A 12,171-nucleotide genomic window follows, 5' to 3' on the forward strand; every position below is an offset into this window, starting at 1 on the left:
AGTGATTCCAGAAAGGCACAAAGACAGAGAAACCTGTCTCGAAAAAAAAAAAAAAAAAAAAAACCAAACCAAAACAAAAAAACAAAAACAAACAAATAAAAAACAACCTCTCTGACACTCTTCTTTCTGGCTGCCTACACCAACATCTGTATTCACATTTATTCTGAACCACTGGATGTACAACTATCAGTTTAATATCTTCAAGAACACTGTTGCTAGAAATGTTGCTGCAAATGCCTGAAAATGCCTCCAATACAAAGTGGCCAAGAGAGGTAACGCTGGTCATGAGCTCATCTGAGACAAGCTAGCTGGTTGTCATCTAATCAACAAAGGGTAAAGGACTGCCAATCTCCACTTATAAGGCACTCAGGACACATCACAATCTGTCAGCTTAAGAAAGAAAATAAAGTTTAATTTCCCAAATTTTATTAAAAATGGACTTTGTCATCAGATATCTTATTGCAAAGATGAAATCTCACAACATGCCAATAAAGCTTGCTGTAATAACAAGCTTTGAATGGATATAAATTCTTTTGTAGTTATAGGACTTGAGAAGTTTTTGTTATTAAAAACTGATGTTTTCTTTATTCTGTGAGTCATGGACAAACATTTTCTCATAAAATGATTTTCTGTGACCAGGCACATGCTTATCCTCACAGCATTCAGGAGTTCAAAGCCAGCCTGGGCTACATACATATCTAGCTCCAGACTAGCCTCAGAAATATAGAGAGACTCTTTCTCAAACAAACAAACAGTAATCTAAAATGGCTTTTAGACTGTTAAGGAAAGGAGAAACAAAGAAGGGATGGAGAGGGAGTGTTTAGATAGTTTTTGAAAAATTCTAAAAACAGTTCCACGTCCACTTCTTAAAATCTTTATTATTTGGTACTCTTTTGATGTAAAAGCTGCCATTTCTCCACTCAGGCCCTCCAGTATCCTTTATTTTCCTATTTAAAGGAATGAGAAGTAACTTCTCAACAGCCACAGTAGTCTCAGGTCCTATAGAAAGTTCAAACTAAAAGGGAGTTTTCAAATATGTTCCATTACATATTCAGGTATGTTTGGTTATGATCACCATAACTGCATACTCTTTAAATTTCTCTTTAGGTAGCACTTTTGGTTTTAGAGAGTGCTGGGGTGAATGTCTGGGAGCAGAACGTGTCAAAGGGCATCCCTTTTCAGTTGGAAATATTTCATTATTAACAGTATAGGACACAATCAACACATCCTAAATATAGTATCAGTCCTTAGCTTTCCTCTATCAATGATTTCTCCGTGAATGTTGTATGAATAGAGGTATCACTCTTCTTGGGCAATGGAGGTAAAATAGATCTACTTTGTTTGTTTAGCTCCATAAGAGTCAAATTAATGTGTAACCAGTGGTACAGGATTTCAATAACAAGATTGCCAAATCTCCATACTTCAGTTCGAGAATGATCTGTATCAAGAAAAGGAAAAGTTAGTATGGATAATATTGTACTCTAGTTATTAAGAAATAAATTAAAATATGATTAAAATTCATTAACTATGTTGTGAATCAAAATCATAGCAATATCTTGTTTATATATTTAATTATAAGAGATAGGTAGAAATTGATATTTTCATGTAATGGAATAATACATAGCAGTTAGCACTGAAATAATTATACACACACACACACACACGTAACATGTAGAATCTTATACATATTTGTGTATAACTCTTAAAAGTTTAAAAACCTGTAAGTTTTATGAATTCATAAAGATATAGTAAAAGGAAACCAGGCAGTGGTGGTGCACACCTTTAATCCCAGCACTCAGGAGGCAGAGGCAGGCAAATCTCTGAGTTCAAGGCCAGCTTGATTTACAGAGCAAGTTCCAGAATGGCCAGAGCTACACAGAGAAACCATGTTTTGAAAAAACAAAAGGATAAACAAACAAGCAAAAAAGATATAGTAAAATAAATGAATAAATGATAAGTACCAAACTCATGATCACATCGTGAGAAAGGAGAAAAGGACCAGAAGAGGTAGAGAGTTTTGACTGTTCTTATTACAGTTCGTGTCTTTAGAAACACCAGACTTAGATGGGCATGGTGATATTGGCGACATCCCTGTAATCCCAGCCGCCTGGCGGGCCGAAGCAGGAAGATTGCTAGTTTGAGGTTAGTCTAGGCTAGATAATAATTTTGAGCAGGCCTGGGCAACTAGTGAGACCCCGTTGTAAACTAAAATTAAAAAGGGTTGAGGATGTAGCTGAGTAAGTAGGAGAGCACCTGCCAAGCACGAAATAAGCCTAGGTCACTCCCCAGCATTGTAAAACGCAGTAAAATGAACCTAATCCAAACATGGCATGTTAAGGTTGAATACTAAATATTATTACATAATGAATACACAGTGCTTATTATTTGTACTATTATATTTGAGACATTTAAGGAATTGCTCAACATCCTTAGTCATCAGGGAACTGCAAACCAAAACGACTCTGAAATATTCTTTAATTAAAATTTGTTTCAAGATACGTAGTTACTGACCACTATTGAATTGTTAGCTGCCATTCCTAAAGAGTCCCAGGAGGCCGGGCGGTGGTGGCGCATGCCTTTAATCCCAGCACTCGGGAGGCAGAAGCAGGCAGATCTCTGTGAGTTTGAGGCCAGCCTGGGCTACCAAGCGAGTTCTAGGAAAGGTGCAAAGCTACACAGAGAAACCCTGTCTCGAACCTCCCCCCCCCAAAAAAAAAGTCCCAGGAGCCAATTATTAATATTTAGATAGAATGGTCCAATGGACAGACTACCTTAGCGTTGAACATGTCTGAGTTCTAATTTTGGCTCTATCCCAACTAATTTTGTGACCTTAAACAGATTTACTTGCTCTGAGGTTGTCTATCTTTTTGTAAAGCAGGAACACTTAGGATTATTATGAGAAAATACACACAAAAATCTGACTTCCCAGTGCCTGTCACCACAGGCTGAGTTTTATTCATCATCATTGTTGTTCCTAATCTAACTCAGAGCAGACCTGGATAAAGACCTGCTGATTTGAGTTGAACAAACCATTATATACTCACATTAAACTGTGTGAGAGTGTTGAATACCACTACCCAAGAGTATCTTAACCATATCTCAATTATCTACTAGAATTTTAAAACATTTTTATTCAATTTTGTTTACTGAGTGTGTGTGTGTGTGTGCGTGTGTGTGTGTGTGTGTGTGTGTGTGTGTGTGTGAGAGAGAGAGAGAGAGAGAGAGAGAGAGAGAGTGCATGTGTGTATATGTGCATGTACATGTGTGCCATAGCATCTGTGTGTAGACCAGAACTTGCAGGAGTTCTCTTTCCAACATGTGTGGCCCAGGGATCAAGCTTAGCTTGCCAGGCTTGGTGACAGGAACCTTGACTCATGGAGCCATCTTTCCCACAGACCCCAGAACATAGTTTATTTCCCCGTCTTCTACAAGGGGCAAGTTTCCCTGAATTGGGCTTGGCTTTATCATGCTTTGAAGGCACCTCTTCAAGCTAAGGTGCAAGTATATGACAGGGAAGGCCCATGCAACGAGGAACCATTCACAAGTTTTCATTTTTATTTGAAGCTGACTTCAAAACATGTGGATGCAACGAATTTCCTAATGTCCTCTTTTCATACAGCCCCCCCCCACACAAGCACTGCTTTTTCTCATTCAATTGTAAGTGTTCAATAAATGCTTAATTGAAACAACATTAATTTAAGGAATAATTTAATTTCTTTATTTCAAGTCCTAAAAGTTTTTCCAGATTACAGATCAATAATATTAGTGACAATTATGAATAAAACCAAGAACAGATGCTACTCGTGAGAACACATTAGAAATATCTGATTCATCTCACTTTAGGGTAATTCTAGACCAATAAAAATACCAACTTAAAACACTGAGGGCGAATTTGTTATCATTGATCCTTCTTTGTGCTAATTAGCTTCCTGGAAACTTTACAAAGAGATATTACAGATTTCCAAAGATTAGTCCGATTATCTTAATGTCCCAGTGTTATGAATCTAAATTAAATAAAAGCAAAGTTCATCCCGGGACTTCCTAAGTACCCATCCCAAGTAATTTTCTGAGATAAAACAGCTTCCACAGCTTGGTTCCCAAATCCTCCACGAGTGCTCAGATCCATCAGTGGCTGTTGGTGATCTTGGCTGAACACCGCAGTGTGCACACCCCCTGTCTGTAGCATCATTAAACCAGTCACCATCTCCATGGTGATTCAAGGGTAGGAGGGAAGAGAGAGAATGTTTCCTTTCACAAGCCCCTGTCGCTTACTTCCTGTTTCATTGTTACCAGGGACAAAAGCTCCAAACCTGTCTGGGAGGTAGTTCCTGTTTCCCTGTCATTTCCAGAGATGGATGTGTTTACAGGGGTCCCTAATGAGTCCTCTAAGGGAGCCTTCTGCAGCTACTGGGAACGTTACCACTGGCTGCCACTGCCCTCTTGTGGCAGACAGGTGCCTGATCGTCACAGGTTGGCAGACACCCCACATCTACCATCAGGGCAATTTTCAAGAGGATTCTACTTTTATTTCTTCTATGAATCTATGAAACTATGAACATTTTGATTTGCCTTAGCAATGCTTACAGCATTTTTTAAAAATTACATTTAAGCTATAGGGATTTCAGAGTAAGCATTTGACTATGTACAGGGATGTATTGAGAAAGCTTTTATTATAGTATTTTTAGGTCTCACTTTAATTAAACTTTTAATTACACAGGGAATTCATTATGCTGGAAACATTAGACTATAAAAAGCATGTTTTAAAATTAAACCTCAATTTGTGGATCTCTGCTTTACCACTGGATTAATTAAGCCAAATCCTCCGGGAAGCATAGACAATTAGTAAAAACAGGCAAAGCCAAGAGAATGAAGTACCAACTTCAAGCTCAAAAGCTGAATGGCTTCCTCCAGCTCCGGACCAGGCCAGGGCCAGAGGTAGTTCTCGAATGTTTTCCTTCTCCATCAGATCCTTCAGTGCGGTTCCTCTGTTTCTGTTGCTTCACACTCCCTGAGTCATTTTAAAATTTACTCATTTAGCATTACTGCTGGACACAGTAAGCTAAAGGTCTGTCCAGGAACGTACACTGGAAGGAGACATGCACGCAGATTTCAGCTACATTTTTACTTGGGCAGGGGAACTTGGTGATGACAGCTGGGTGCTGTGGATTAACTGTCGTCCCAAAGGCAGACCCCTCCCGGGCCTAACAGGAATGGATCGGTGTTGAACAGAGAGGAAATCTTGCTTTTTGATTTATTATAGCTGAGGTGGAAGTTTGTTCCAGGACGGATAACGAGTTCTGAAAGCACATAGTTCCACTCCCACTGCGCAACAGCACCTATTCTGGACTTTTTTTTTTTTTTTTTTTTTTTAAACAACGTAGCCATAAACCAAATGTGTCAATATCGGTCAGTGTAATTTTTAAAATAATATTTTTATTGATTATCTGGGAATTTCACATCCTGAGCCCCCAGCACACACACTTCCCAGGCCTCTCAGTTCTGCCCACCCTCACCCTTTTGACCCTCCACCCTTCCCGAAAAAAGAAGAAAAAGAAAAAAGAAGCAAGCAAGCGAACAAACGAACAAACAAAAAAACAAGTCCAATTTGTGTTGCCTGTACATTCACTGGAGCGTAGTTAAACTCTCAGTGGTCAGCCCCTTAAAGAGAACTGAGTCCTCCCCGCCCAGCCCCAGCCCCCCCCCCCAGCCTCCAGCCCCCGCCCCCAAGTCATCAGTTGTGGAGAGCTGCACTTCAGCATCCTTATTACAATTTTCTAAAAAAGATACTTTTTTAAATTAATTAATTTATTAATTAATTTATTTATTTATTATGTATACAGTGTTCTGCCCGTATGTCTGCCTGCAGGCCAGAAGAGGGCACCGGATCTCATTACGGATGGTTGTGAGACACCATATGTTTGCTGAGAATTGAACTCAGGACCTCTGGAAGAGCAAGCAGTGCTCTTAACCTCTGAGCCATCTCTCCAGGCCCCTTTATTACAATTTTTAAGAGTTCTCTTCTATGGCTTTCTACTTAGGTTGTTACTTTTTTGGGGGTTGTTACAGAAGCCTTTTAAGTCCCTCTTTCTCAATTTTGAGTCTGCAGTCATCAATACCATGGCAAAAGTAGCTCCCTTGCCCTGTCCAATCAGTGGGAGCATGGATCATGGGCTTACACATGGTTTCTGGCCACAGCACAGACCACAGACATCCAGCATCAGTATGTGCCGTGGACCCCAGCATGGTCTCCAGTGGCCGTACAGACCGTGGATATCAACACAGCCCACAGCATGGGCCATGGACACCACCGCAGCTCTCAGCAGCAGCTCAGGCCAAGGGTATCAAAATGGCTTCAGGTGGCAGCACAGGCCTTCACATCCACATGGCCCTTGGTGGCAGCACAGCCCGGGGATATCATCATAGTTTCAGGCTGCAGCAGAGATCATGGACATCCGCGTGGCCTTCAGTGGTGACACAGACCCTGGCCGCAGTGGGACCGTTGACCCAGACGTGGCCTTTGGTGGCAGTATGGACCCAGACATCGCCATGACCTCGGGTGGCAGTGCAGGCCACTCACATCACTATGGCTCAGTCAGTGTAATTTATCTTTATGGAAATTCATGGTTCAGTGAAGAAACTCCCAACCTTTAAGTAACATACCCTGGTCAAACCCGCTTCTATGCTCCCTTTGTGGCAAAACATCCAAAGAACTTTCTTCACTTCTCTCTTTGTAAATCATCTGTGGTCATTTGAATGTAATTGGCCCCCATAAGCTCATTGGAAGTGGAACTATTAGAGGTGTGGCCTGTTGGAGGAAATGTATACTGTGGGGCTTTGAGGTCTCCTACGCTCAAGCTATGTCCAGTGTCTCAGACTAATTCTTGTTGCCTGCAGGTAAAGACGTAGGACTCTCAGCTCTTTCTCCAGCACCGTGTCTGCCTGCATGCTGCCATGTCCCACCATGATGATGATGGACTAGACCTCTGAACTGTAAACCATCCAATTAAATGTTTTCCTTTATAAGAGTTGTTGTGGTTACTGTATCTCTTCACAGTAATAGAAACCCTAACTAAGACAGAAGTTGGATACCAGGGACTGAAGTATTGCTGTGGTAGGCCTGACCATGTTTTTGTTTGGAGGAATGTGAACTTTGGGTTAGGAAAGCAGTGGAATGCTTTATGTGCTGTTTAATGGGCCTTACTAGTAGGAGCATGGAAGACAGTGGTGCTGAGGATGATTTAAAGCTGTGGGGCAGGGGCTGGCTCAAGAGGTTTCAGAAGAGAAGAATATTAATATGTGGCCTAGAGATCATTCTTGTAATATTTTGGTGAAGAATATAGCTGTTTTTTTGCCCTTGTCTGCCTGAGGCTAGAGTGAAGAGATTTGGATTAATTCCCCTGGCAAAGGAAATCTTGAAACAGCCTAGTACTTACTCTGTTGTATGGTTATAACTAGTCACTCTTCTACAGATTTATAATGAAAAGGAACAAGACGAACAAGGAAAAATACAAAATGTACAATTTGAGGAAAAAGGAGCACCAGGAAGTGGATTGGAGCTAAGTCCTGTGTTCAAGGAGATAAGCAGATTAAGAAATAGAAAACAGGGAGTGGTGAGCTCAGGGCAAGATCTCACCCAGTTAAGTTTCCACTTGTGAAAAGGAATTAAAAGAAAAATTTAGAGCCAGGTGTGTGGTACACATCTTTAATCCCAACATTCTGAAGACATAAGCAAGCAGATCTCTAAGTGCAAGGCCAGCCTGGTCTGCAGGTCAAGCTCCAGGACAGTCAAGCCTAGGTAGTGAAGGAAACCATGAGAAGTAGAAAGCCTGTGAAGATGTAATTGAACCAGGGGGTCATGTTCCAGCCCAGGCAAGCAGCTGAACTTGGCAGCTTTGGCTACATGCTTCTGGCTTTAGAGTCAAGGATAGAAGAAAGGGGTTAAGGAATCGTCCTCCATGACTAAGGAAAGTCACTGAGGCCAGGCATGTGTCAGGGTGTCCCTGAATATCCCAGAGAGGCCATTGCATGAAGCTGTGAAGGAGAAGCCTGATTGCCTTGGAGACCTCAAGATGTTAGAGATGCCAGAGTCTTGGGATACCTGCTGAGAAAAGCTGCTAACGGAGTGGAACCAGCCCTAGAGGAAAAAGTGTGTTGCAGTCAACAAAGCTGAAAGGAGTTGGAGATTTGATGAGTGTTTTGACATCAGACATGGAGATGCAGAGTTTGGAGTTTGCTCAGCTGTTTTTTGGTCTTGCTTTAGTCCAGTATTTCCTCATTATGCTGCCTTCCCTATGTTTTGGAACAGTAATGTATATCCTGTTCCATTGTATGTTGGAAGTATGTGATTTTTTTTTTAATTTCAGTTTTATAGGGCATTATGGTTAAGAGACTGCATGAATCTTAGAAGAGACTTTGACCTTTGGACTTTAAAATATTGTTGAGATTGTGATAGACTATGAGGAATTTTGAAACTGGAATAAGTGCATTTTACACTACTGTACTGTTACAAGCTTATGGGGGCCAGGGAGTGGAATGTGGTAGTTTGAATGTATTGGCCCCCATAAGCTCACTGGGAGTGGCACTATTAGGATGTATAGCTTTCTTGGAATAGGTGTGGCCTTGTTAGAGGAAGTGTGTCACTGTGGCTTTGAGGTCTTCTATGCTCAAGATACATCCAGTGTCTCAGACCACTTCCTGTTGCCTGCAGGTCAAGATGTAGAACTCTCAGCTCCTTCTCCAGCACCATGTCTGCCTGCATGCCACCATTGCCCACCATGATGATAGTGGACTAAACCTCTGAAAATGTAAGCCATCCCAATTGAATGTTTTTTTTGTTTTTTTTTGTTTTGTTTTTTAAACATTTATAAGAGTTGCTGTGCTCATGCTGTCTCTTTGCAGCAATAGAAACCCTAAGTAAGACATCATCTATTGGCCAATAAATCTCAATTTTACATCCCCACCTAGAGCTTTCTTCAGAATCTCAGAGTTCTTTTTGTAGCTACCTACTCACATCTCTGCTCACATACCCAATAGACAGCTCAGCCTCAGTCACCAGATGCGAATGCTTTAAAAATATTTATCTCATTTATTTGTGTGTGTGCATGTACGTGCCTGTGTGTATGCATATGCATATGAGTGCCTACAGAGGTCAGCATAGGGCACTGGATTCCTAGGAACTGGAGTGACAGGTGGTTGTGAGCCACACCAGATGTGGGTGCTGGGAACTAAACATCAGTCCTCCGCCAGAGCAGCAAGTACTCTCTCAGCAAGCTAAAGCAGCTGAGCCATCTTTCCAGCCCTAGACTGGAACTCTTCATTCCCTGAACCAAATCTCTTCCCTACAGTGTTCTCTAACTTCACTAATGGCTCCCCCGTCCTCCCAAACCATAGTCCACCTTGGCTCTTGTTCTGTTCACATTTCACACCCAAGCTGTGGAGTTACATTTTGGTTCTAACCAAAATCTGTACTATATACCCTCCGACCACTTTTCACCATCTGTCAGGACCATTCCCATGTGAATTCCTGCAGCAGCTCCTCTGGGCGTTCTCTTGGACTACCCCCACCCTGGAAAGGCCTTTTCGTCACAGAAGCAGAATGGTTCTTTTATTTCCTTCATCCTTCCTCCCTTCAATCTCTTTCTTTCAATAGGGTCTAACTAGGTAGTCTTGGGTAGCCTGGAGCTCACTATATAGGCCAAGCTGGCCTTGAACTCACATAGATCTGCCTGACTGCCTTCCAAATTTTGGAATTAAAAATTGGCATCGCCATGCCCAGTTCCTTATATTTCCTTATTTTATTTTATTTTTTTCGACGGGGTCTTCCCATGTAACTCAGGTTGACTTTTGAATTCATAATCCTTCTGCCTTAGCCTTTGAGTGCTGGAAGTATGAGCCGCTATTCTAGCCATCAGAGTGAGTCTTTCAAAGCATAGCCATGTCATGAAACACTGCTGCTTACATTCTGTTCTCATATCATGTTATGATGGTGTGAGGCTCTGATGGATCAGCCCACTCCCCAACCCCACCTTATATGTTCCTCTTACTCTGCACCTGACACAGTGTCCTTCTGAATATTTCAACACACTGCATATTCCTGCCTCATACGGCCTTTGCGTTCGCTCTATGCTCTGCCTGGAGTCCACTCCACAGAAGTTATCTATATAGCTGATTTCCTTGACTCAATTTCACCTTTTGACAAGGTCTATCTGACTATTTATATCTGCACTCCTTCAGACAGCAAGACCTTAGGTGGGAGCCACACCATCACCTAAGAGAAAACAAAACTCCACCCTATGCTTCCTCCCTGTCTCCCCCAAATGCACTCAATCACCTTACCATGCTTACCCATTTTAGCATGTATTTTTTTTATCATGGCATATATTTATTATGTTTACTGCTGTGTGTGTATGTGTATGTGTTATGGAAAGGCAATCTGGAGCTTTGTGCCTGTAGACCAGTGCTCTGCCACTGAGCTGTAGCCCAGCTCGGTGCCATTGATTCTCAGCTCTCCTCTGGACGGATAAGGTCTGTAGGGTTTTGGTTTTGTTTTAGGTAAGAGCTCACGCTAGCTAGGTGGTGATGATTCTCCTGTTAGCAGGCAGGGCCACCATGGCCATGTAAGTTTCATGAGAGCGGGGACCTTAGTCAACTTACTCACTATTGTTCCGAAGGTCCTAAAACAGAGTCTGGCACATAGTCAACACTTTTTTAAAAAGTGGTTGAGCAAAGGATGAAGCAATTAAGTTTTAGAAGTGAGCAGAGATGAATGAATGCCAATGGTAACAGGAGAAAGTGGACTCTTACATCATCAATAGAGAAGGCCTGGACCAAACTTACTGCACATCCCAGGAACCTCACAGGACTCAGAAAAGTGTCTAGACGCTGATCAGGAAAGTCAGAGTTCTTACGGATCCTCTTCATATTACAGCTTCCTCTCCCACTTCTAGAAATATCTCAGGATAACACAGAGTATTTCAGAGTGGGGGAGGGTGCTAAGATGTGTTCTAAATGTGGAGGTCCTGCAGACTTTCCCATTAGGCCCTAGAATTCGGGAAGATAGGCTCTGTCCTCTCCAGACAGAGTAACAGAAGAGTCTTGTCACACAGGAAGCTGATAGCTCAAGATAAAGAAGTTAGAGATGCACAGATACTCGAAGTCATTAATCCACTCTTAAACAAACCGTCAGAGACACAGAGATCCAAACACCGAAAGAGAAAGGAAGGGGAGAAACTCCAGGGAGGAGAAAACGTCAAGATGCCATTAGCAATGCCTGACCTGTGAACAAGAGGCTGGAGGCAGGGAGGTTTAGGGCACAGAGACAGGGGAGCTCGTCGTCATCAAACACACACCCCTCCCCAGCCACAGACTCAGCAGGGAAGACTGAGCTACCCGAAAGGAAAGCAAAAGAGATGGGAAACAGGATAGGAAATGAGACATTTGCTACCTATTTAAAGATGCTGGGGATCAAGCCCAGGGCTTCATGCAAGCTAGTAAGAGATCTGCGGAGCTATACTCTAGCCACTAAAAAATAGGATTTTGAAGATTGAATCTAGGAGAAGCAATGTCTGAACATAGGAAAGGGAGAGGAGAGTCAGCACCAGCCTCCAGGTCCCCTGTCCTGGGTAAATGTACTGTCCTGCAGCTGGCCGAGCAGAGAAAAGGCCTGTGGAGAAAAAGGCCACTTCCAAGCAGACACAGCGTGGCCTCAGGAAGTGAAATCCATGCTAGATTTTAGCGGCCATTCACCTCCTCAGTGGGGCACCTTCGTGCAGTGCGCGGCTTGCACAGTTATAACAGCAACCTTGATGCTCTGTCGCTATCTAGGAGGCGAGGACCGGGATTTCACAACTGAAAAGGCCCAGCAAGCACCCAGACCAATGGACGAAAACAGCCATGTCCAAGATTATCATTATGAAATTTCACAACTTTGGGGATAAGGGATGATTCTATAGCTTCTAGGGAGAAGCAAGACAAAGGAAACGCTTGGAAAATCAGAAACCAGAAAGGCTTCCAATACCTCAGTAGCAACCTTGGACGTTAAAAAGCCATAGAGATGCTTCCACAGAAGTTAAACAGAGCCACTGTATGACCTAACAATTTCACTCCTAAGGTCTATGCCTGTGAGAACAGAATATGCACATTCAAAAACAAACTATAAACAAATGTTCCTGG

The 12,171-nt window shown here is 42.3% G+C and overlaps 1 protein-coding gene across 4 annotated transcripts in view; it reads right to left on the reverse strand.

Annotated features, from left to right (window-relative positions):
* Nucleotides 1–851: 851 nt before the first annotated feature.
* Nucleotides 852–12,171, reverse strand: part of Efcab5 (EF-hand calcium binding domain 5) — a 137,294-nt gene continuing 125,974 nt past the window's right edge. For all 4 annotated transcript variants that reach the window (XM_037201494.1, XM_037201493.1, XM_037201492.1 and 1 more), the window contains one exon: nucleotides 852–1,438. In XM_037201494.1, the coding sequence (XP_037057389.1) occupies nucleotides 1,248–1,438 (191 nt within the window). In that variant the 3' untranslated portion in view covers nucleotides 852–1,247. The remainder of the gene's footprint in view (nucleotides 1,439–12,171) is intronic.

Source organism: Peromyscus leucopus, chromosome 8b (genome assembly GCF_004664715.2).
Source record: "Peromyscus leucopus breed LL Stock chromosome 8b, UCI_PerLeu_2.1, whole genome shotgun sequence".
NCBI classification, from domain to species: domain Eukaryota; kingdom Metazoa; phylum Chordata; class Mammalia; order Rodentia; family Cricetidae; genus Peromyscus; species Peromyscus leucopus.